This window comes from Protopterus annectens, chromosome 16.part0 (assembly GCF_019279795.1).
Source record: "Protopterus annectens isolate FY-2018-M chromosome 16.part0, PAN1.0, whole genome shotgun sequence".
Classification (NCBI taxonomy): Eukaryota; Metazoa; Chordata; order Ceratodontiformes; family Protopteridae; genus Protopterus; species Protopterus annectens.
Genome location: NC_056750.1, coordinates 378,471,840 through 378,498,411, shown reverse-complemented (window position 1 = coordinate 378,498,411; position 26,572 = coordinate 378,471,840). Strand labels below are relative to the sequence as shown.

Genomic DNA, 26,572 nt, shown 5'->3' with positions numbered 1-26,572 from the left:
TTCATATCCTGTACCTTTAAACTTCTTATTCTTTCTTTTACTACTTCAGTCAATTTAGCATATTTGTTGTGTTCTACGGGATCTTCATAAATACTTCTCCAAAATGTATCAATGTCTTTTTTTTTGGGTGGTCTTTTAATTCCTTTTACCTCGTTTCCCAATTCTGTATAAAACTTTTTTGAGTCATAAATAAATTGATTCTTTTGTACTTTTCCTTTATATTTATCTGCATATCGTCTACCTTTTTCGACCTGTGCTGAGATTTTTAGTTTGCTGTTTGTGATGATGCTTGATAGGTCCTGATCTGTTCTAATACCACACATTGCTTATATCATGTCTATTTTCTAAGTATTTTTGTTGATCTGTCCCCTCTTATATACTCTTCTAACAGTGACACTTCTTGTCTTAATTGTTTTATAGTTTTCTCTATTCGATACTTCTATGATGATGTTTGGTTTCTCCCCTTCCTTTCCCTCACTACCCTGTGTTCTTGTGGTAGAACTTTACCTATTGTTAATTTAGCTGCACAGTAATATATTCTGTTTACTTCTGTTATATCATATGGATCTCTATGGACAGCCCTAATTACTGTGTTCATTTGTTTTATCAAACTTCTGATTTTTAGGGTTTTATTGACCTTCTGCAGTTTATTTCTTTCATTGATCTCAATATATCTGTCTATTTCTATTAAAGCAAGCAACTCTTCTCTTAGCATTTTTTTTTCTGAACTGAGGTCACATTTTGTTTTTTCTATTTCCTACGGGCATTCTATAGAAAGTTCTGTAGCAATTTCCTGTGACACATTTTCTTCAATTTCATCCAGTGTCTGTCATATGAGAACTCACTGGCCTATCACTCCTCAGCATTAACTGTGTCACACAGTTTCCCATTCCTTCCTTGCTGTCCAGCTTCAAGTGAATGTTTATACTCATTTCCTGTGGAAGGCTGCAAAATATCTTCACATGGCACCTGATCAATTGCTTCCCGTTCCACTGTTTTCCCTTAATTTGGATGTCCATTGCTCTGTCCCGTTGTGGTGCTTTCTGAACTAGATTTTCTACACTGAATCCTTCACTTCATAAGTGTTCCATAACCTCTGTTTCTATTTCTTTAATGTCTTCATTACTAATCGCCTTTTTCTACTTTTCCTCTGTCTTATTTTTTTTTTGTATTGTAAAATTTTCCATGTCAGGATTTCTTTGCCAGTAGTTTTCTTCAAATATCTTTGATGCTGCTCTTTTTGTATTGATTAGCTTTGCTTTCTCATTTGCATAGATATTATACCATATTACATCTCTTTTACTTTCCCATGTCCATATATATTTTTCAGATGCCTCCTGATCTCCCTGTTTCTCCTTACTTTGGGGACTAATTCCATCATGCTGTGATGTAACCTGTGTTAGACCTTCTACACCAAATCCTTCACTTCGCAGGCACCCCATAATTTCATCTTCTATTTTTTAACTCCTAATTTACTAATCTTCTTTTTCACATTCCCTCTTTGTGATATTTTTTTATTGTGAAATTTTCCATATCTGGATGCCTTTGCCTGTATTTCTCTTTGAATATCTTTGGGGCTGCCTTTTTTGTATTGATTAATTTGGCTTTCACCTTTGCATAAACATGGCACTATCAAATCTCTCTTTCTTTCCCATGTCCATATTTCATTTTTATACTTTTCAAAACTCTCTAGGTTTTGTTGCTTGTATTTTCACACACCCTTAGATGCTTCTTTTTTCCAAACGGATCAAAGTTTCTTGGTTTATATACTGTTTTTCATAAATCTGTTGTATTAATGAACACAAATTTTTATTTGAAGCTTATAATGTTTTTTCTTGTGGAAGTATTTTTCTTCCCTCTAATTTCTCTCTTAATCTTTTGTATATCTTGTGTCTGGAAATTCTGGGCTTTTTGCATAATAGTATTAACTCACAATTTCTTTCTTATCCTCAGTAGTCCACTCTATCGTCTTTATGACTCTTCTTTGGCCTATCACTTTTTATGATTTTTGTGGACTAATTGCTTCTACAACAGGGGGGGGGGGTTCCATCCTCCCCCTGGGCCTGACCCTATTGTAGGAAGGTTTCCCTATTTTGAGGATTCTACACTGTCATGTTTTTCCAGTCATGGCACCAGTGCACCTACCAGGACTGAGCACTTTTTTTATTCTGGGTGTTGTGTACCCAGCTATCTTTTTTAATGTTTGACCTACTTCTGTCCATGATATATGCTATATAAATACAGTATATATATATCAGTGTCGTCTTGGTGAGATTTTGTGCAAAACAGGGTTCACCTCGTGAAGATACTTACCAAGACTTGAGGATGAATTCAATTTCAGCAATAATGCCCTCCTTTACTTGCTGACTTATCTCTCCATTCGGATGTCTTCTCTGTGATATCAGTCATGCTGCTAGAGTACAGTTGAATGAACAGCTCAGGGATGGAAGAGGAACTTTCCTTCAATTAGCATGAACCTCTGATAATTTCTGAGACAGCGGCAATATCTCTAAGGCGAACAATATGGCATTTACATAGCTTATTTCTTTTTCAAGATGTCACAAGTTAAACTAACATCTAGTAACATCACAGGAAGTAGCAGATGTGGTAGGTGTCAGAGTCAGCTTCTCCAGCATAAAGTTGAAGTCTAAAGTTGAGTGGGATTTTAAGAAATTACATGAGCTGTTTGATATTACAAAGCATACATCAGTAGGATCTTAGATCCTTTCCATCTGTACTGAAGCTGTATATGACCTCTTTATGGACTACATTTGATGTTCAGCTGTGTTTTGTGCCAAAACATTACATTCAGTGTTTAGAAATTGTTAAGACGTGCTGCAAAGGGGTGATATTTTAGTGAGCTGCCCAGTACCTGGAATATTTTCTTGAGCAAAACACCATTTCTGGCTCTATGGATAGATTGCTTTCCTAACAAAGAAAGCAAACCTAAAACAAATTTGATTGTATGGAGCTTTTCTCACAACCAAATATTTTACAAATTAAAATAAAATAAATGCAAGCAACATCAACAGAAAACAGATAAAAATATAACATCTAAAGAGTAAAAGAGGGCATTTCTCAGCACAAGCTACTAGCATTCCTCATGTCCCAAAAAATATCTTACTACTCTTTTAGCTGTATATGCAGAAAAAAAGGAAGGCATTTTGTTCTGGTCACAAACAAAAATTCTGGGGCACAGAACCTTTTTAGTGGACAAACATAGATTTTACAATACAGCTTCTTGAGCTTTCAGACTAACAGAATGGGATGAAATGATCATGTTTGTCCAAAAGATCAAGTAGCTATATGCTAAAACCTATGTTGGTCCTGTGAAAGGTATCCCATCATCTCTAATTTTCAGCAGTTTGTAGTGTAGTGACAGCCAGCACAGTGACATAGTAGGATAATGCTCTGACTACAACCTAGGCAACCTGAGCTAGATTACTGGCTCAGACGCCTAACAAAGCTGACTGGGGAGGATGGGCATTCCTATCCTGGGAGGGAGGAAGTATGCATATTGACATCTCTCTAGTGGAGCTCTAGTTGGGGACTGAGCTTAGAAAAAAAGAGATCAGACTGGTGGGTGGGAAGATGGGGGGATGCCATATTTAACCCTTGGATCCAGCAGTAGAGAAGAGCACCACTGTAGTTCCTCATTGCCCAGCCAGCCTATAACAAATATGCTAAGCACATGTGGGGGACTATTAAAATCACCAGCCCTTGCAGATGATAGCACTACATCTGTAGTCAACTTATACCTCAAGGCTGACTGAGATCTAGTGCATCAAGCTGAGCCATCATACCAGGACAATGGACAAATCTTTTGTATATTGCAGGGAGGGTGTCTTGATGGTCAGTGGTGCTGCCCCCCCCCCAAAAAAAAAGTCCCAGTCCAGTGGTGCAGAGTTGTTGGCTTGCTGATGACCTAAGTTTGGAAATGGACTAAGGCTGCTGGTAGGGCTGGCCAGAAGGGTATATGATGAAAAAAACATGGGCCAGCTTTCCTGTTTTGGGGGATAGGTTTTTGGGAAACTAGTGGCTGTATGCTCTCTGGTGCAAACCAAGAACCTTGCAGGGGGGGGGTGAAGATGACATTCTGATGTCATTTCACTTCCATGACAAAGCTATGAAACATGACTGACTAATACACTTAAAATGACTCCTGAATCCCTTCTTACAACTCACCATAGGATCCCTCTTTCCATGGTGCTACCATTGCGTTTACCACATGATCCATCTCCTGAGGAGGCTCACCATCAAAGGGCTATGTCCAGATTACCAGGAAAGGAGCAACTGAAGGATCCCAGATTGGATGTGCATGGAAACTGGAGTAAACAGATGGAGATAACATGGGAGTTGGGGGGTAAGAGTATTAAAGAACATAATTTCTTGTGAAGTATTTACCTAGAAAATTGTTTACTCATTACTGTTGTTTCAGCCTAGATTAAATCAGAGGCCTGCACCTCTGATTTAATCTAGGCTGAAACAACTGTAATGAGTAAACAATTACTCACCCAGTATCTCTTGACAGACCAGTATGCAGGGAATCTTTTAAGTCTGCCAACTCATTACACTCCCAGAAAATATGTTCCCAGTTAACTCTTTCTTGTCCATCACACCTCCAACATTTGCGCCGTAGCTGAGGAAAAATTCTTTGGAGTCTACTTGTGGTATAAAAATACCCATGTAAACACCTCCAAGTAAAAATCCTAAATCTTTCAGACTTTGTTGCATATCTGGGAGATATACATATATCCTCCCATTGTCTCTTTGTGAATTGCTTATCCAGTCTCTCTTCCCAATCCTTTCTAAGCTCTTCTGATTCTTATAGTTATCATACAATATTTTGTATGTTCTACTAATTGTTCCTTTCTTAATGGCAGCTTCTGTTCTAGATTCTAGACAGTATTGGTCTTTCATTTAGGACCCTCTCCTCTATTTCTTTCTCTTTGTCTATACTCTGATATCAATCCTTGATAGAGAGGGCAATCTCTAACCTGAAGTCCAAATACATTTTTAGCATCTTCCCATTCTATTACCTTTCTTTCTCTAGTTATTTGCTCACAATACCTTGGCTCCTTTGCCAGTTTTCTACAATAAATTCCAGCCCCCCTTTACCTATTTTCTGTATCCCTAATTGCAGTTATCCCTATCAGCATAATCTCCTTTCTCCATTCCCATGTTGGCTTAATTCTTAGAATACTTTCTGCTACTTTATGAATAGAATATTCTGTATTATTATTGTTATTCTCCTTAAAGTTCCACATCCAAAATCCCTGTCTCTTTTTGTTTCTTGAGCCCCCCTTTCATCATCATCCCTTTCCACTTTGAATTATAGTTTTCTTCTTGTGTTTTGTATAGGAGCCTTAACTATGCTGCTCTGAAATACTCTTTCAAATTGGGTAATCCCAATCCAACTTGTTCTACTGGAAGAATTAGATTATTCCACTCCCAGATAAAATTCTTCAGCACTTTATTAATTGCTATCCACAATTTCTTCTCTGATTGATAAAAATATGCCTGACTTGTATATAAGACAACGACTTCTTCCGGCTTTTCCTGGTTAAGGTTCGCCACAGCGGATCACTGTCCGCTCATGATTGGCAGTGGAGTTTTACAGTGTCGAGTTGCCAGCCCGGCACCCAACCTTCCACAGAAGACACACCTAGGGCCAATTTAGTGTGTCCAATCCACCTGCAGCACGTCTTTGGGATGTGGGAGGAAACCGGAGCACATGGAGGAAACCCACGCAATCACAAGGAGGACATGCAGACTCCACACCGAAGACACCCCAGCCGAGGATCAAACCAGAGAACCTCTTACTGTGAGGCAGCAACATTAACCACTGCACCACTGTGACCGCCCTGACCTGTATATAAGACTAAAGGGACTAAAAACATTTTAACTGCTTGTATCTTATCAATATCCATCTAAGAGAGCTTCCATTTTTCTCAGTTTTTGTATTATCTGTTATGTAGTCTCTTCCCACATAGCCTTAGCTGCCACACCAGAATAATTTTTAATCCATACTCCTAAATACTTCATTTTATCATGTCTCCATAAATATGGATATTACTGAACCAATGTGTGTGTGGGTACCTAATTTACTGCTGTTGCATTTGTTTTAGCTTCATTAATTTTGTGTCCTGAAAATATATGACACTGTCTTAAAATGTTCTGCATCACTGTAGTGTCCCTTTCTGGTTTTGTCAGGTATAAAATGTCATCTGCAAATAGAGCCAGCTTTTCATGACTACCATTCCAATTATATCCTTGAATTTCTGAATCCCTTATTTTCTTTGTCAGTGGTTCTAAATACAGTGCAAATAAAAAAGGGGAGAGAGGACACCCCTGCCCGGTTCCTCTGCTCAAACAGAAATTATCAGATAGGACACCACCCACTTTAATTTTCACCTCCAATCCGTCATGTGTCCTCCTAATCAACCTTTTAATTTTATCAGGGAATATAAATGCTTCCATTGCCCTGCTCATAAAGTCCCAGCTTACTCTTTCAAATAAGCTGGATCTAAATATAGAAACAAATACTTGATTGTCTGGTTTTACTTTTGTGGTGGCCCAGTGGGGGGAGAAGCTTTTGTACTGCTTGAATGTGCTTTGATAGCTTTACTTTTGCTTTGGTAGAACTAAAAATATTTAGAAAAGGTTTGCAGTTTATTTAGTGTCCTTCATGAAAGGCAGTATGACAATTAAATAATGAAACCGCCTTTGTAAGTAGATAGTCATCTCCATTACCATCAGTATTTTTATTTGTTTGAGGCAGAATGAGAAATTAAGTCCTTGTAATAGGCCTTTAAATGCATTTAATATTTTTCCCCCACTCCATCCTTATTTTCCATCACCCACTCTTTACCTATCACATACTTCTAGATGAATGTGTAGATTTTTTTCCACCTCTGGTAGTCCATTCAGTGGATTTACAACCCTTTCTTTGAAGAATTACATCCAGTGATCCATGCAGTAGCTTCTCCCCATCATCTAATACCTCTGCCCTATTTGTTCTTCTGTTCAAGATGACTGCTTCTCATCTTCCTCACCTGACTTTGTGCTCACATATCTCATCTCCCGATTTTTCTTTCCTTGCATGCTCACCAGAACAGAGCACAACATTCATGGTATGATCTGACCAGGGCAAAGGAGAGTGTACAGATCATCTCTTTGCTTCAGGAGTCTCTCCAGTCAAGGATATCTGTTTGCTTTTTCCACTGTCTCTCATTCTGCTTCTACTGATCCAGTCAGGTGTGATCAGCATTCCCAGATCTTTTTCCCATCAGTTTCACTTCCTCCTGCTTGTGCTTCATGTCAGGGTTATTATGCCCATATTACACTACTTTTCATTTATCTACAGTGAACCCCAGCTGCCACCTGTTCTGTCCAGTTGGTTAGCCTTTCCAAATCTTTGCTTAGACTCTTGCTTCTTCATCCTATACTGCTGCTTCTATCTTTGTGTCGTCAATGAAGAGACTGATCTTGTTTGCTGGTCTCTCAGAAATTTCTGAAACAAATGCCCTGAGGATTACTGAGCCTAGCCACTGACCTCTGTAGTATCCTACTAGTAACCTTCTTTATTCCTGACATTAGCCCCTCAGCATAACCCTTTCTGTCCTATCCTTCAACCTTACATTATCCCAGTTCCTCTGCATCAGTCTTGTCACCATCCTTCCTAGTTTTCCTATCAGGCATTTATTTGGGACTGGGTCAAAAGCCTTCATGTGTCCACGTAAACCATAACAACTGGTGCTCCACTGTCATTATCAGGTGTACAGTCCTTCATTAGTTATCTAAAGCACCCATGGAACAAGTATATTTTAATTTCCTGCCTTCTATCTGATCTGTCAGAATCCCTAGTGCATTTAGTTACACTGAAATAAGTGTAGCATAAAGTCATATATATGGATTTGGGTAAAACTACAGAGCTGGATGTTCGCCCATTGAACTACATAAATGCTTGTCAGTGATTAACTCGCTTGCACCCTGGCTGCATGCCAGGAATGTTTATAAAAATGAAGGAATGCTATCTGTTCTGGAAATAAGACATTGTTTCCAACTTGCTTAAATCATGGCAAAAGCTGCACTCTGACTTCTTCATCCAAATCTACATTAGGCTATGAGGCGACCCTCCACTGGACCAGTAATCAGAGAGCCTCAATCCTCACCACTGGCAACAGTGGGGGATGTTCACTGAGAGAATGGCAAGCACACACACAGTATTTCCAGATGCAGCTCTCTGCATCAAGTGCAATTTCCCTGAAGAGCACACAGAGACCACATTCAGTCTAGGGCTGGTTTCTACCTCTTCCCCCAGATCCCCAATAAGACTGCCCACTGGCACAGCTATAGAGTTTAGTCCTTAGCCAGGGTTCCAAGCCAAGTCCTCCCAACACTCTCTCTGTCCAACCAGTGCTTTGTGTCTCTGCCCAAGTAGCTGACACACGCACACTCTTGGAGATTTGTTTTAGAGATACACATGCATACCTGGGAAAGGTTGGCACAAGTTTACTAGCTATGCCCCCTTCTGCCCAGACTATACGGTAGTTACCACTGCCACTGGAACCCCTTATCAGCTACTTTAAGGCCCTTAACAAAGGGTGTCCAATTTTACTGTGTAATATTAACACTAATACAAATGGTAGTTTGACCAGGAGCAAGGCTGTTATGAATGGCCCACACACGGTCACCAAATAAATATGCAAGTATTCTCAAAATGTACATATCTCTACACAGATCAGCCACAATGAAAGGTTTAAGTATATTGAATAATAAATAAAAAAAACAAGACAATACTAAATATATATTCACAGTGACATCAGAGTTCAAAACAACAGGAAATATTTAAAATAACATTGCAGTACAGGCTCACACAAATAAAGAAAAACATCTAAACTAAGTTTTCCTGTATTCTTGACTATATCCAAGAGAATTATAGTGTTTCCTAGAAACTTACTTCATTAAAACAAGGTGTGGTGAATGGGTCTTCATGTTGTCAGGTCCTAGACAGAATACAGAATGGTCCGTCTTACTAAGAGACTTCTCAAAATAATCTCTAAAATATTACTGCTTGGATAGCTTGCAGAATGACATCACTTTTTGTTAACTGACTTCCAGTTCCCAGGCAAAACAGCCATTGATGGCAGCTGGCAGCATTTAGCATCTACCTGTAGAAATACATAGACAAGGGCTGTGCTCAGATCTTTGGCAGATGCTGGAAGTCATAAAACAATTGCATTCTTTCATGCTTTCAAAACTAATAATTAGTTCACCCTAAAGACAATACAGAAGGCTTCCCAGCACAGACTTTGTCTCTTGCTGCATTGAGAACTGAAAGATACCATCTTTTATGGCCTAGCCTATAAAGTAATTTAATTTCAGATGTTTTTCTAAAGTTTGCTGGACTGAGGTTAACCTCCTGTATTCCAGTTTCCACTAGTGCATGTACATTTCTGTTTTCTTCCAGTAGAGCACACTGTGGTTACATTTGAGACACAGTACTCTGGAAATACCTTTTCAACACACAGGTCCGTACAAGCAGTTTGATATACACATGACAGTTCTAATACATTTGTAACACAAGCATCTTGTATAAATCATTTTGATATTTACCAAAGATATAATTATTTACAAAATTCCAGCTAGCTGTGCTAGCAGTATCTCCTTTCATCACAGGCTACATCAGTGCTTAATGTGGACTGTAGGTTGCATAATTTCACTTATGATAGCCAAAACCTGTTCATCGCTTATCCATTTTGTTTTCAAGATCATTGTGTTTTTATCTCAGGCAAGCAAAGTGATGGAAGATGATTACTTACTGCATTTAAGTAGTGGAACTAAGCAGCCTTTAAGCAGGTTTAGGATGTGGTAAACACATTTAACAGAGTTGATTGGTTCTTAATATTTTAAGCCTTGTCCCAGTTTGGATTTCCACTATGTTTTGCAAGCGTGTTAGTTGCTATCTACCAGAAGTCCTCAGGATAAGATCAAGACAGGAGAAGTCTTTTAGGACCCTTTCTCATTACTTAGTGGCATGTTATAAGGTTGCCAGTTTTCCCACTTATCCTTACCCTCTAAAACTAAACAAAGCTTAGACTGGGATACAAACAAATCTGACCCACTACCCCTCTTCTCCAGAGGAGTAAGGTAATTGGTGCAATTGTTAGAAAAAATGTTTTATTTAGTCTTCACAGATGGATGAGTGTTCTTCTTGTTAAATCTGCAGATATTTTCCAGAACTTACAAAGTCACTAAATTCTCTAAACCTGATTATCTGTGTTCCCCTCTGGATCTTTTGGATTGGGAAGTTTGCTTGCACATACTTCAGGCTTTTACAGAAATAATTTTCTGTATCCCTTATTTGGCTGCATCCTCTACAAAACTAAGACTGTTTGGCTAGGCATGGCTTAATCAGTATTTTTACTGATAGATTATTAGATTTTCCTCACTTCCTTTGTGACTTGCCAGAGATGATGTGGTGGACAGTGTGGAATCTGGATCCACGTGAATATTGTAAAATAGACATAGAGCCTTTGTTGCACAGTACCTTGGAAAAGCTGAACCTTTTTATATTACTTTGCTTTCTATCTGTAGTAAATCAAGGGTTCTGGAGCAAGATTGGGAGATGACTTCTAACTGTATTACCCCTCTTAATGTGACTGCTAATGCCAAATAAGTGTAAGCATTTGTTCACATTTTGCTCTACCTTCTCAAGGAACTCTTCTTTTGGTAATCCTTTTCAATTTGGTTGAACAGTAGGACTTCATCTGGTTAGTAAATAAAGTTCATTGGCTCCATCTGTGGATTGCAGACGTAACTGATATTCTGTTATGGGAAGAATGGAGTTCCCACTACTGGCATCCCAGGTTACTCTGAGCCTATAGCGGACCAGTCTTATATTTCATCCCCAAATCCAGTACAGGACCGCCATGTGGAGTCCTTATTCATTATCACTGTATAAATTCATAAAGCTGTGCCTAGGATTTAAGATAGCATTCACAAGTTTTCCCTCTGCAAGTCACGGTAACTCAGAATTTTGAAACTGTGGAAGTGGACCCAGACCAGCATCTGTTTACAGTTCAGTTTTAATGATTGTTGTATTTTCATTCGTTAGTGGTATTGTATATTTGATGTTTGAGCTAATAATAAAGTTTTTTTGAAAATAGTGCATTTAATTAACTACATTGCTTGAACAAACTCTTTTTTTATAATTTGAGACACTTGCATGCATCAGAATTAGGTTTGGTTACTAGTGATTGATTTTTTTTTTATTGTTGTTGTTTCTTGTTAGGAGACAGCTGTTAATCTCACCATACAGTTCTGCCCAGCAGCAGCACTGATTGAAGTGCTACAAAATTTCTTGGTCTGGCTTGAATATGGATCACTTCTACCTCACTTTTTGTCAGTATACAAGTGTGCATATGTGCCATTTTATGAATTTTGACAAAATTTACTGTGTAACAGACCTATTTTTTTTTTTTTTTTTTACAGTGGGGGTGCTGTTTTGTTTGATAAAACTCAAATAAATATTTTTATACGTTGTTTATTTCTATACTTAAAATGACTGGTGCTTTCTTTATTCAGTAAGCAGTTTGCACAATTAAAGCATTTGTAAAATATATGAATGTTATGTACATTTGGTACTTGCAACATAGGCTTTATATAATTAGCTTTTATTAAATTTATTTTTATTTAACCTTTGCAAAATGTTGTGATACTATTTGACAAATCATTTCAGTTGACATAATGTTTTGTCCAGATTATTCCTTCTGTTAAGATAAGCATTCTACCCACATGCAGTCTGTTCCTACTTCAGCCATTCACAGTGAGTATAATTATTTTAAGCTTTCAGAATCACCCAGTGTGTAACACATGCCATATAATATAACACACAACTCTTTCCATTAGTAATGTGGGATACTACTCAAAAACGTGGTTGAAAAATGGAAAGTGACAGAAATTATGGAAAATAATGGAAAATATAAGCACATTATGAAAGAGACATAAAATCTATATACTTTAATGAATTGTATTGCAAAATTCTACCATACTATATAATTTATTTTTGCTTCTAAAAAATGGAGATGTAAGATGTGTGGACTGTTTCTTTAAGTTGTTGGTACCATTTGTATATTAGTCGTGTAGTGTGGTTTTCTGTGTACTAAAAAGCTTCAGAAATTATGTATGGTGTGGGGGAATTCACACCATAGTGTCAGTTTATAAGTTTGTTTTGTAGACTGACTGGCCTGGAACCTTCAAGCATTACTATGGCTGTGGCTTCAGAATGTATACAGATGCCTATTCTGGTAAGTAAAAATGTCTTTTTCACAACAGTAGATGTCCGTTTGCCAGTTGTAATATGGTTCTGCAAAAGTGAAGCTGTTTTATTTTTTTTCGGGGGGCTAATGATTTCCTGTTTTAGTTGATTGGGTGGGGGAATAATTGTAGACGTGGAGTACAAAAACATTTTTTTTATTCAGGTCTGTATTAGATGATCATTATATGTGCTCTCACATAAGGGCCTACCTCGAGTCTAGTATTATTAGAGCTTACGGCACAGAATGACAATAATCTTCCTGGTCTATAAAAATGTCTGTCCAGTAAATCAGTATATATTAGTGTAGCCTTCTCTAGCATACACCAACTGGCGTAATAGTTTTACTTATACCTAATGTGCTGCTTCCAAAAACCTCCTTTAACTAGCCTGGGGTTCCTTTGTTTGCCATTAGGAGTTATTTTCATCCAGGCTACATGGAGTGGAGTAACAGTTCTTGTTGCGGCAAACTAGAGTCAACTACTCAGTCGCTACATGCAGTCATTAATCTGAAGTATATGATTTTTTTGTACAAAAATGTTTGAGCTGTAAAATATTTTTGAATTTGGCCAACTTGCTAGAATATTGAGGATACATGTACAAACAGTCTGTCAGAAACTGTGTGATGTAGTACAATTATTCTTCAAGAGATGTCAGTTTTAGGATCTGATGTTGTCTTTTTCATTCTTCCTCAATGTATGTGTACCGGATCCGACTCGGACGCATGAAGTAGACTTCAGATCCAACTCTCGAGCTCCTCCCTGTACCCATAATACCCAGTCAGCCAGCCTCAGATCTCGTTTGATGGCATCTCACATTGATGTGGATCCTACTCAAAGAGCTACATTTTGGTTATTATATTGACTTGTGAGTAACAGCTATTTTTGAAAACTCTTAACTTCTCCATTTAGTCCTCCCTCTACTATAAGTTGAGTTTTTGTTTTTGTCTACCACTGAGTTACTTTCTTTTCCTTATTTCTACCATCTGGTCACCTTATAACATACCATTCTTGGTACTAGTTCTTTTCACACTCTCTGTCTCCCCTTTAGAGGGTATTGTACTTACCATTGTTGGTAATGTACTAATTTGCTTAACAAAAAAAAAACTGTGCTAATATTGTACTTCTCTCTTTTTTCCAGCTGTGACCAAGAAACCAACTGACTTTAAAAAGTGCACTTCCTGTGACCACAAACCCCCTAATTCTGATGCCCAGAGGGAGTGCATTTACCGCTCAGAAGCAGCGCATCTTAATATCAACTGCTTCATTTGTACAGGGTTTAACTCTAGAGCACTTTCTGACAGGCATAGTGAGTTGGTCCTTAAAAGGATGCTGCCTCCTTCTTCATCTTCTTCAGGGGCTCAAATCCTCAGTAGACCAACAAAATCTTTATCAGAGACTAAGGAATCTCGTAAGAGATCTCCCACCCATTTTTCCAAATTCCCACAGACAAAATAAGTACGCTTCCCAACATCCAACCCAGTTAAAGAGAAGTTGCAGCTCAGGAAATTCAAACGTTGCTATGATCAAAAGTTATTCAAGTGTAGGAAACTGCAGTTGGAAGTTTCCTACCTTGAATGCATCCACAAAAATGTTATTCCAAAAGGTTTGCGCCAGTGGCGTTATCCAGCAGGGCTTATTAATGGTTCTTCTTTCCATCTAGAACTTATATCCCTTTTTGACAAACAAGGCATAGAGTTTATGGGGTTGTTAATCAATAATTACAAATCTCAGATTGCTTCACTTAGGAGCAACTTGGACAAGCTGGAAAGTGCTATCACAAATGCAGAAGATTATGTTAGGTATCAGTTTGATTATACACGCATTTTTTTCCAGCATAGATGCCAGTTTAAGCAAGTTTATTGAGGTCAAAAAGAAAAAAACTATCGAGAGACCTCAACGACTACTCTAAAAGATGTGCTTATCCACCACCTCCCCTTGCTGGGAATTCACCTCTGAGTAATAATAGTAATGCTCAGTTGGACCATTTGGGCCACAATGACAACGCCAATGGCAATGCCATGGCAAATAATGACACTGCAGACATGGCTCAACCTATCAGTCGCAGTGAAAGAATTAAAAATAATCAACAACCTCAGGCAGCCCAACCTTCAGGACAACAGCATGAAATACCTCTGAATGTTAATTTCCACCAGGATTTTCGGGAATCCAATGAACCACAAACCCTTCATTTGAACAAACCTACCAACAACAGGAGACAGCCCCAGAACAGCAAACGCTACAACAGGAAGAGGAGATGAGTTCGGAATCTCCTAACATCCTATCCAGTTCTGAAGGGAACTTTCAAATCTATAATTTTAGTTCCCTGCATATTGAGAAAGCTGTGGTGGACTTTTTATCAAAAGGCTTAACATTTGTACCTGATAGGAGGACCAGTATGGTCAAACTTATTATTGTTTTAAAACTTTTCGTTTGTAAATTTAATCTACAATTACTCATGGGTGCCAACTCACTTCTCACACAAGGTCTCAGGGTGTCCAGCCTCTTCAATCCTCCTATGCATGAATCTCTAGCACTCTTTGAGAAAACTTGTGAAATTGATTTTCGGAGAATGTTCACAAGCAATCATCATATCAGTAACATCCATAAAATATCACTCCAGATGAATTTGATTTCATCAATTTACTGAATATTTGTCAAGTGCGTGTCATGCAACCTGACAAAGGTGGAGGTTTAGTGTTCATGGATCAACACGACTACAACTGTAGGATGAACTTGGTCCTAGACAGTACAACATACGAAAAAGTCAGTCGTAACCAGATCAATGGAGCATACAAGTCCATCAATGGGATTCTTTCTGACTTGTTCCTGGAAGGGAGTATAGACATTGACACATACCATTATTTGTCTATGCCTGCTCCAATTATACCAACCTTTTTCGGAACCCCAAAGATACATAAAAATCTAACTAACCCACCATTTAGACCTATTGTGGATGGTCGTGGTTCCATATCGTATGCTTGTGCTAAATACGTTGACCAAGCTTAAACCAATACTCAAGTTGGAACAACAAATTTGTCAGGACTCATGGCACTTTCTTAAGTCCATTAATATCATGGACTTTAATGACAATTTAGTGTTTCTTACAGTGGACATTAAGGATTTGTATACTGTAATCCCTCAACTAGTTGGTATTGAGTAGGTTAGGGATTTTTTGCACGAGAGGCATGGACAATCAAGAGGTGCATGTCATTGAAACTCTCCTTGAGATTGTACAACTTAACAATTTTCTATTTTTTAACAATGAATTTTACCTCCAGACAAGTGGCGTTGCTATGGGAGCTGCATGTGGCAGCAGTTTTTCCAACACTGTCATGGCTTACTGGGAAAGGTCCTATTTGTTTAATTCCCCTACCTTTAAGAACAATGTGGTCTGGTACACTAGGTACCAGGATGACATGTTCTTTCTATGGAAGGGTGAAGTAAACTTGATAGATGAATTCATCAGTGAGATTAAAACTTATATTATCTTTTTGGATTTTACCTTCCAAATAGGCACAGACTACATTGATTTTTTTGATATTCATCTAGCAAAGGGCCTTGTTAACCACAGATTTAAAGCCACTATATACCGTAAGCCAACCTATTCCAATGCTTTTCTGCATTTTTCCACTTGTCACCCTTTACACCAGAAAAAAGCAGTGGTGAAGGGACAAGCAGTAAGGGCTGCCAGAATGGTTAGTGACTTCAATGATTTTATTACTGAATGTGACTTGTTAAGATCCATGTTTAATAGGAGAGGGTATCCAATGGCCTTTGTGGCCACTGTGTTTGAAGAAGTCATTAGTAAAAGGTCATCAGGCCACTTTACCTCCCTATTACACAAAGGTTATAACATGCCAGAGTCACACACTAACATTTTAGCATCTCCTGCTTGAACAAACATACAGGAGGGAGACAAATCTTCCAGACTGTTAACAACTTACTCACTTGACTCTAGAGTCGTTAGAGAAATTGTCAACAAGAACTGGTTATTTATTTCGGAAGATCCCCATCGTAGAAGTTCTTTAGGTTTGACACCCCAACTAACTTTTAGGAGGGACATAAACCTGAAAGATTTGGTTGAAAGGCCGAAAAAGGACTTCTAAATTTAATACAGGAATGACAAAATGTGGGAGATGCCGTCATTGCAAGTTCATTAAATTAACTGACAGAGTAAAAATCAGAAATAAAGTATATTACATCCATGATAGATACAACTGTGATTCTCTAGGGGTTGTTTATGGAGCTTTCTGTGACGGTTACGAAGCATTTTATATCAGGAAAACAGAGAGGAAATTAAAACAGAGGATTTATGAACACCAGTACAGCATTATGAACAAAACTAATACTAGTGCTTTAGCCAGACACATCCTTATTTTCCCAAGTCACAATTTCTTATTTGCGGTTTTACAACAAGTAGAACATAACAAAAGAGGGGGGCCCCGGGAACTCAAATTAGAAGAGGCTGAAGTGGAATGGCAAATTGCAACTGCTGCTTACTCTTTTCCAGGGTTAAATGAAGCTTTATCTATCAAGAGCTTGTTGAAGCTTAAAGCCCTGGCAAGATAGGGGTGACAGCTTCTTTGTTTCACACAAAAATGTTTAAAACATCTGACTTTTCTTTTTATATTTGTTTATGAGTAAGACTTTTTATGGTTTTATATGTTTTTACATGTATAACACCATAAGGCAGGGGGAACAAGTCTTGTATGATGTATTTACATTTTGTTTTTTTTACATTAACATAATGTAACTCAATTTAATAACATAACATAATATATTTCAGTGCTACACATTTACACAGTACACATTTTATTTATTATCATTATTTTTTTATATAACAATGGTCTATTTTTAAGCATCATTTACCATCCCAATTGTATTTATTTTTGTCTTAGGTTGGAAATGGTAAACCTTTTTATTAACCTTTTTTAGATGCTTAAGACTATCATTTGGGCAATATGGTTTAATTAGTCAATGTTGCTTTGGATGTTTATTGCTGCATGACATCATGTACTTGGGCTGTCCCAGCCCATTGGCTCAGCAGGTTTGTGTTAGGTTTTTAAACTGGGAAGTGAATAGTTTTTACTTGTCTGAAGAAGCTGAAGTATTTTGTTCAGTGAAAGCGCTTGCGTACAATAAACAGTTGGATATTCCATTGCCTGCACATTTTCTTTTCTTGTTTCGGTTTTGCCAGTTTTTTAGCTCAGGAAATTCAAACGTTGCTAAATAAAAGAGACATCCAGGAGGTCCCACCAAACCAAAGAGGATGCATGACTTACTCAAGGTTTTTTTTTTTAGTACCAAAAAAGACAGGTGACCTGGAACCAATTTTGGATCTAAGCAACCTGAACCAATTTGTAAAGAAGTCAAAGTTACAAATGGTCATGGTTCAGTCCATTCTGCCCTTTTTACAGAAGGATGATTGGATGTGATCATTTGATCTTCAGCCTGCATGCTATCACATCAAGATGACCAGATGATCCAGAAGATTTCTGCATTTTCAGCTGGGGGCCAGTCACAATCAGTTCAGAGCCCTGCCCTTTGGTCTTACTACAGCCCCCAGGATGTTTGCCAAGTGCATGGCAGTGGTAGCAGGTGACCTGAGATTGCTGAATTTCGATTGTTTCCATATCTAGATGACTGGCTCCTCACCAACCCAACCATGCATCTCTTAGAACAATCCAGGAACTATTTGCTCCAACTTTGTCAAAGACTAGGGATTTCAGTTAATACCTCTATATCCCATCTACAACCAGTACAGAACCTGGAGTTCATAGGGGCCCAGTTGAACACAGTAAGCATCCTTTCCTACACATTGTTTACACACACTCAAGATTCAGGTACAGCAAATCTTTGTTCACCTTTCTCTTCCAGCCAGACTTATCCTTCAGGCACTAGGTTTGATGGCAGTGGCCATAACCTTAGTTCCTATGGCCCGTTTCTATATGCGTGTTCTCCACTAAACCACTGAACAGCTAGAGTCCACTGATTACTGCATCACCCTCTGTTCTTCCCAGTCTAGCTCACTCGAGTATGCAAATATCATCTTCATTGGTGGTGTGACAAAAGTAGATACTCCCAGCCCAGACAGCTGAAATTTTGTAAATAATTATATGTCATTGGTGAATATCAGCATGATTTATATAAGATACTTACAACTGTATTAGAACTGTGTGTCATGTGTATATCAAACTGGTGTGTACAGACGTGTGTTGAAAAGGTATTTTATAAAGTGTTTTTGTTTGAAATGCATTAACAGTGTGTCCTACTGGGAGAGAACAGAAATGTACATGCACTAGTGTAACTGTTTAAATGTATATGTTAACAGAGGAAACTGGAGGGTTAATTTCAGTCCAGCAAACTTTAGGAAAATAGCTGAAATTAATTTGCTTTATAGGTTGCACAATAAAAGATGGCATCTTTTAGTTTTCAGTGCAGCTAGAGAGACAGAGTCTGTATTGTCTTTGGAGTGAACTAATTACTACCTCTGAAAGCATGAAGGAATGCAATTGTTTTATAACTTCCAGCATGTGCCAAAGATCTGAGGTCTATGTATTTTTACAGGTAGATGCTAAATACTAACAGCTTCTAGTAATGGAACTCCTAGGAACTAGGAGTCAGATGACAAGAATTGATGTCATTCCGCAAGCTGTCCCAGCAGTAATATTGTAGATATTAATTTGAGAAGTCTCTTAGTGAGAGAGGGCATTCTGTCTTGGACCTGACAACAACTAGAAGATTCATTCACCACATCTGCCTTGTTCTAATGAAGTAAGTTTCTAGGGTACAGTAATTCTCTAAGACGGTCATGAATATAGTAAAACTTAGTTTAGATGTTTTCCTTATTTTTTGAGAATGTCCTACAGTGTTGTTTTAAATATTTCCTGTGGTTTTGAACTTTGACGTCACTGTGAATATATATATTTAGTATTGTCTTGTCTTGTTCTTTTATTTATTATTAAATATATTTAAACTTTTCATTGTGGCTCATCTGTGTAGAGATATTTAAATTTTGAGAGTACTTGCATATTTATTTGGTGACACTGTGTGGGCCACTTCTAATAGCCTTTCTCTTGGTCACACTACCATTTGTATTAGTATTAATATTACACAGTAAAAGTGGACACCCTTTGTTAAGGACCTTAAAGTAGCTGATAAGGGGTTCTGGTGGCAGTGGTAACTACCTTATAGTCTGGGCAGAAGGGGACATAGCCAGTAGACCAGTACCAGCCTTTCCCAGATTGTGTGTGTCTGTAAAATGAATCTCCAAGAGTGTGCGTGTGTCAGCTACGTGGGCAGGGACACGGAGCACTGGTTGGACAGAGAGAGTGTCACAGGACTTGACTTGGAACCCTGGATAAGGAATCAAGTCTGTAGCTGTGCCAGTGGGGAGCCATATTGGAGATTTGGATAAAGATGGAGAAACCAGCCCCTCACTGACTGTGGTCTCTCTGTGCTCTTAAGAGAAATTGTACTTGATGCAGACAGCTGCATTTGGAATACAGTGTGTGCATTTGCTGTCCTCCCAGTGAAGGTTCCCCACTGTTTCCAGTGGTAAAGATTGAGGCTCCTTGATTACTGGTCTAGTGGTGGGGCAACACAGGTGGATTCAATTGAATGAAGTTTCCCTAGGCCATCCCTTTGTTATGTCTCCTCCAGCAGCTACAGACACCTCCCATTTGGGGTGGTGGGGGAAATTTCTTGTAATGCACAGTCCAAGGTATGTGGTCCTCCCCAAGAGACCAATTCACATACCAGTGTTCTAGAGATGAGAGCAGTCCTGCTAGCATTGCAGGGCTTTCAGGAGGTTCTGTCTCTAGGGACTATTACAATACAAACTGATGTCTGTGGTCTGGTACATCAACAACTGGGGGGAACCTGATCTTACCCCCTTTGTCAAGAGGCAATAAGTGTGTGGCAAATAGCAGTCTCCTCCAACCACTTCTTATTGCAATGCACATACCAGGGAAATCCAATGTACTAGCGGGCAATTCATCAAGTCCATTTTGATGCCTCACAAATGGTGTCTCAATCAGTTAGTGGTGGAGAAGATTTTCCATCATTGAGACCAGCCTTGCTGTGATCTCTCTGCATCTTCCTACAATAAGTGCAGTAGGTTCTTTCTCTAATCCCGTCTCAGGGGGAGTCACACAGAGATGCTGTAGTCCATGTTTGGACCTCCAGTCTCCATTTATGCTTATCCCCTGTTGCCTCCAATTCCAAAATTCTTACAGAAGGCACTTCAATTAAAGAGTTCAGGTATCCTCATTGCCCCTTTTGGCCTCACCAAGTGTGGGTTCCCTTCCTTTGGTCTCATCTTCTATGTCCTCCATGGATACTAGCCCCTAGTCCAGATCTTCTCTCGCATCCCTCCAGGATGAAGCATCCCAATATTCCAGTCCTCAAACTAAGTGCATTGTTTCTCCAGTTCCATTGTTAGCTAGGCAGCCACAGCTTTTCTCCCCATACCGACAAATACTTCTATCTTCCCAGAAAACTTCTATAAGGAAGATTTACAAGAGTAAATGGAAAAGATTTTCAATTTGGGCTCTTCAGAAAGAAATTGACCCTTTCACCACTCCTATAACTTTGTTTTTTGAATTTTTAGCATCCATTTTTCAGGAGGGTTCTATTTTGTCTACAATCAAAGTACAGTTAGCAGCTATATCTAGTTTTCACTCAGTAGGAAAAAGCTTCCTCTTTAGCTTCTTCCAAACTGTGTAAGGCTTTCCTAAAATTAGACTTCCAGTGAATGATCCATTACCTCCTTAGGACTGAACAGTTGTACATGGTTGACCCAACAACCATTTGAATCATCAGCCAAATCTGATGTAAAATTTTTGTCTTGGAAAACAGCATTCCTAGTAGCTATTACATGTGCAAGGAGAATTTCTGAACTCTAGGGTATATCTTCCAAATATTACATTGTTTTTCACAAAGACAGTTACTTTATGAACCAATCCCTCCTCCTTACTAAAAGTAGTAACTGAATTGAGCATTAATCAAAGAATTCATTTGCCTGTCTTCTTCTCTAGTTTTTCTAATAAGGGAGAGTACAAACTACATCTTTTAGATGTACATAGACAAGTACGTTTTTATCTACACAGGACAAAAGATTTCAGGAAATCAGAACTGCCTCAGATCGAGTTTTCTGCCTTATAGATCCTAGGATAAAGCAGGAATAAGGAAAGAACAGCAAAGCTAGGGCTCAAACCTGGAACAAAATGTTCCACAAGAAGTTGAAAGGAAGGGGAGAGGAAAATCAGAAAGTACAGTTTTGTACCTACCATAAATGTAGATGTTCGAGTGCTAATACAGCTGTAGTAATCACAGATGGGTTCTCTGCCGTCAGGCGGTCCCTCGGTCGGCCGAATTCCAAAGTCTTGGTCCGACGTCGGTTGTCGTCGCTTTCTCTTCTGACATCAGTGAGGCCAGAGTATATAAGACACAGCCGACGCCATGTTCTTCAGTCTTTCTTGCCCCAGATGTCAGGTGCCCCCAGAAGGAAGGCAATACATAAATTATGCTTATATGTATATGCAAGCAATGCAATATAATCCAAAATCAGTGGTTGCAAGCAAATAAACCATAGAAGGATAACCCAGTCAGGTTGTATGAAGAGGTTGATAGGCCCCATGCCTTTACCAAGTGGGGAAGGAGGGAGGGAAACCTGTACTGCAGCTGTATTAGCACTCAAACATCTACATTTATGGTAGGTACAAAACTGTACTATGTTCATCGTGCATACAGCTGCAGTAATCACAGATGGGTAGAGTCCCAAAGCTAGGCACAGGGTGGTAGGTACTAGGAGGAACTGGGTTGAGCCAGAATGCCCTGCAAAACAGCAGTGGCAAAGCCTGCTCTTGTTCTGGAATATAAAGGCAGGTGGTAGTGTTTTGTGAAGGTATGTACAGAACTCCAAGTGGCTGCCTCCAAAATATCTTTGGGAGGAACTCCTCTGAGGAAGGCTGTAGAGGTAGCTGTGGCCCTGGTGGAGTGTGATCTGATACCTGTAGGAACAGATTTCCCATGATAGGAATAACAAAACAGTATGCAGTGGCCTATCCACTTTGAAATAGTCTGCTTGGAAACTGGCTTCCCTTGAACCCCTGCAGCACAGGACACAAAGAGTTGTTCTGATTTCCTGAAGGACTTTGTTCTGTCCAAATAGTAACGTAGCTGCCTATGGATGTCTAAAGAATGTAGTAGCCTTTCCCCTTTGTTTTGAGGATTGGGGTAAATGGTAGGAAGGTGTATGGCTTGATTTAAAGCTACCCTGGATACCACTTTAGGCATAAATGATGGGTTGGTACGAAGGGCAACCCTGTCCTGATGGAAAATGAGAAAGGGCTGCACCGCCATGAGGGCCTGTAGTTCCAAAACTCTACGAGATGAAGTGATAGCTAGAAGGAAGGCAGTTTTCCAGGACAAATATTGCAAATCTGTTGAGGCAGCTGGTTCAAAAGGAGGCAATGTTAATTTTTCTAGTATGTAATTAAGATCCCAGGCTGGTATTGGTTGTTTCCTTGGTGGTCTTATATTCTTAGCCCCTCTGAGGAACTGTCGTAAGAGTGGGTGAGAAAATAAAGGAGGATCCGTGTTGAATTCTGCAGAAATGGCTGAGGCATGGATTTTTATGGAAGAAAATGAAAGTCCACTGTTCAGCAGCTCAGCTAGATACTGTAATACCTGAGGCAAGTTCAGTTTTCTAGGGTCCTGGCCTTTTTTTTTCATTCCAAGAACAAAACCGCTTCCATTTTGCGGAGTAAGCTTTTCTAGTAGATGGCCTTCTGGCCTCCAAAATGACATCCTGCACCTCCTTGGAGAGTAGGGTCTGTTGTGGTGTTAAGCAATTTTCCATGCAGCGAGATTGAGTGTTTTCAGCTGACTGTGAAGAGTTTTGTAGCTGTGCTGAGTCAGCAGAAGAAGCATTAGAGGCAGGGACCAGGGTGGAGTATGTGTTAGGCTCCTCAGCAGTGGGTACCAGTGTTGCCTTGGCCAATCTGGAGCAATCAGTATCATCTTCGGTCTGTCTGCTCTTGCTTTCAAAAGCACCTTGGGCAGAAGAGGCAGAGGTGGGAATGCGTAAACTATCCATGCTGTCCAACTGAATGAAAGGGCGTCCACTCTCCAGGCCTTTGGATGAAAGGGCCTCGAACAAAACTTTTCCAATTGATGATTCCTGTGGGAGGAAAAAGATCTATGTCTGGCCTCCCCCACGCTTGGATTACTTCTGTAAACACCTGAGGATGTAACTTCCATTCATGTGGATCTGTCATATTTCTGCTTAAATTGTCTGCCAGCGTGTTTTCCAATCCTGGCAGGTACTGTGCTTGAAGTTTGATTTGCCATTCCAGAGCCAAGTTCCAAAGAGTCATGGCTAGTCTGCACAAGGGGTATGAATGTGTTCCTCCTTGTTTGTTTATGTACCACATTACTGTGGTGTTGTCTGTTCTTATTAGTAATTGTCCTGGATGCAGGAAGTCCTTGAAAGCTGTAATTGCATTTATTACTGATAGCATTTCTTTTTGATTGATGTGAAGGTGCTTTTCCTTTTGGGACCATTTGCCCTGGATGCACCTGTCCGTCATGTGCGCCCCCCAGGCGTAATCTGAGGCGTCTGTTGTGATAACTTGCTTTGCTTGAGGCTTGCAGAATGGGAGGCCTGTGTTTGCTTGACATGTTTGGGCCCACCATAGAAATTCCTTTTGCAAACATGGGATTATTGGTATTATTGTTTCCAAACTGTGACTGTGTTGAGAACATAGGTTTTTTAGGTACCATTGACGTTTCCTCATATGCAGCTTTGCACATGGGATTAAAAGAATGCAAGATGTCATGAATCCCAGTGCCTGCAGGATTTTCCTTGCAGTAAGCCTGGTACTTTTTGCTAGTATTTTGAAGTACTGAGATAGTTGCCCCTGTTTTTCTGGCGTAAGGTAGGCCATCTGGGTGTTTGTGTTCAAGTTGGCACCCAGGAAGGTTATTTTCTGAGATGGTGTTAGCCTTGATTTCTCTTTGTTGATTGTGTATCCCAGAGCATGCAGTAACCGTGTCACATATGCCAGATGTTCCAGAAGTATGTGCTTGCTGTCCGCTTGGATTAGGCAGTCGTCCAAATAAGGGTAAATTTGTATCCCTTGAAGTCTGCAGTAGGCACTTTGTGAATACTCTGGGCGCAGTAGATAAGCCAAAGGGCAATGCAGAGAATTGATAGTGGATTGAACCTGCAAGAAATCTGAGGTATCTTCTGCAGCTTTGTCTGATTGGGACATGCAGGTATGCCTCCTTGAGGTCCAATGTTACCAGCCAAAACTCCTTGCCCAGCATGGGAAGAAGTTGCTGTAATGGGAGCATCTTGAATTTTGGTACGAGTAGAAATGTGTTTAGGATGGATAAGTCCAAAATGGGTCTCCAGTCGGTTCCTTTCCTTGGTACCAGAAAAGTCTTGAATAGAAACCTTGACCTTGTTCGTGAGTAGGTACCTCTTGAATAGCTCTCATGCTTATGAGCTTTGAAATTTGTAGTTGTGCCTCTGCCCTTTGATTCTGTGGCAGGTTTGGCATGCCTCTCATTTTTGGAAGAGTGTGAAATTGAAATTTGTAGCCTCTGTTTATAATGTCCAGGATCCATTGGTCTGTTGTGACAATATGCCAATTGCCTGCAAATAATGGTAGCTTTCCTCCCAAAGGTGCTGCCAGCTGAGACATGCTTGGCATGGAAATGAGGGAGTCATTGGGTTTGCTTCCTGTATTGTTGTGCACTGTCCTCGCCACCTCTTGGTGCTGGAGTTTGCCATTGTCGACCTCTATATGATCCTTGTGATTGCCCTCTGCCCCTTGTGCATCTGTATCTACCTCTTTGGGGCTTGTCAGTGGCTGGAAAGGACCAGTTTTTTGAAGGCCAATTTCTGCTAAAACGTGGAGGTTGGACCTGTAAAAAGGCTTTGACAGTTTGCATAGATTTGGCTTTTTCTTCCATTTTCCATAGTATCTCCTCAGCATTAGTACCAAACAGCACATCCTTTTGTAAAGGAGCATCTAGAAGTTTAGCTTTCACATGATCAGGCAAGTTTTGTTCTCTAAGCCAGGCATGTCTGCGAATGACTGATCCTGTAGCAGCCGCTCTACTTGAGGCCTCTATGGCATCATAACCACATTGTAAAGTGTATTTACCCACTTGCTCTGCACTATGCATCATATCCTGTAACTCCTTCAAATCTGGTTGTTCAGGTTGAGACATTTTATTCCTTAATTGTGATAACAGGAACTGTTGATATTTAAGCATATGAAACTGACAATTTACGGCCCTCGTGGCTAGGGTGGCCGAGGTATATACCTTTTTTCTCCACCTTTCTAAAGATCTTGACTCTCTTTCTGCAGGAAATGGATTTTTGGCAGTGGAGGCCTTCAGTCCCTTGGGGCCTTGTGAAATGGTTTCAGGCTCAGCATTATGGCTTTTGAAGAGAAATTGGTGAGAGTTAGGTACTCTGTAGTACCTATCAGGTTTGACTGGTGCAGGAGGCAGAGAATCCAGGTTAAGGCAAGCCTCCGAATAAACATCATCAAGTATGTCCAAAACAGGGGGTATCGCTTATAGTCTGGGCAGAGGGGACATAGCCAGTAGACCAGTATTCCCAGATTGTGTGTGTCTGTAGAATCTCAAAGAGTGTGCGTGTCAGCTCGTGGGCAGGGACACGGAGCACTTTGGACAGAGAGGTCACAGGACTTGACTTGGAACCCTGGATAAGGAATCAAGTCTGTAGCTGTGCCAGTGGGGATGTGGAGATTTGGATAAAGATGGAGAAACCAGCCCCTCACTGACTGTGGTCTCTCTCGCTCTTAAGAAATTGTACTTGATGCAAGCTACATTTGGAATACAGTGTGTGCATTTGCTGTCCTCCCAGTGAAGGTTCCCCACTGTTTCCAGTGGTAAAGATTGAGGCTCCTTGAGTACTGGTCTAGTGGTGGGGCAACACAGGTGGATTCAATTGAATGAAGTTTCCCTAGGCCATCCCTTTGTTATGTCAAATTTCTTGTAATGCACAGTCCAAGGTATGTGGTCCTCCCCAAGAGACCAATTCACATACCAGTGTTCTAGAGATAAGAGCAGTCCTGCTAGCATTGCAGCCCTTTCAGGAGGTTCTGTCTCTAGGGACTATTACAATACAAACTGATGTCTGTGGTCTGGTACATCAACAACTGGGGGGAACCTGATCTTACCCCCTTTGTCAAGAGGCAATAAGAGT

The 26,572-nt window shown here is 39.7% G+C and overlaps 1 protein-coding gene across 1 annotated transcript in view; it reads left to right on the top strand.

The window, feature by feature from the left end:
• Window positions 1–11,701, top strand: part of CNTRL (centriolin) — a 4,034,091-nt gene extending 4,022,390 nt beyond the window's left edge. The window contains 1 exon segment of the mRNA XM_044058259.1: window positions 11,297–11,701. Within this exon segment, the coding sequence (XP_043914194.1) occupies window positions 11,297–11,310 (14 nt within the window). The 3' untranslated portion in view covers window positions 11,311–11,701.
• Window positions 11,702–26,572: the final 14,871 nt, after the last annotated feature.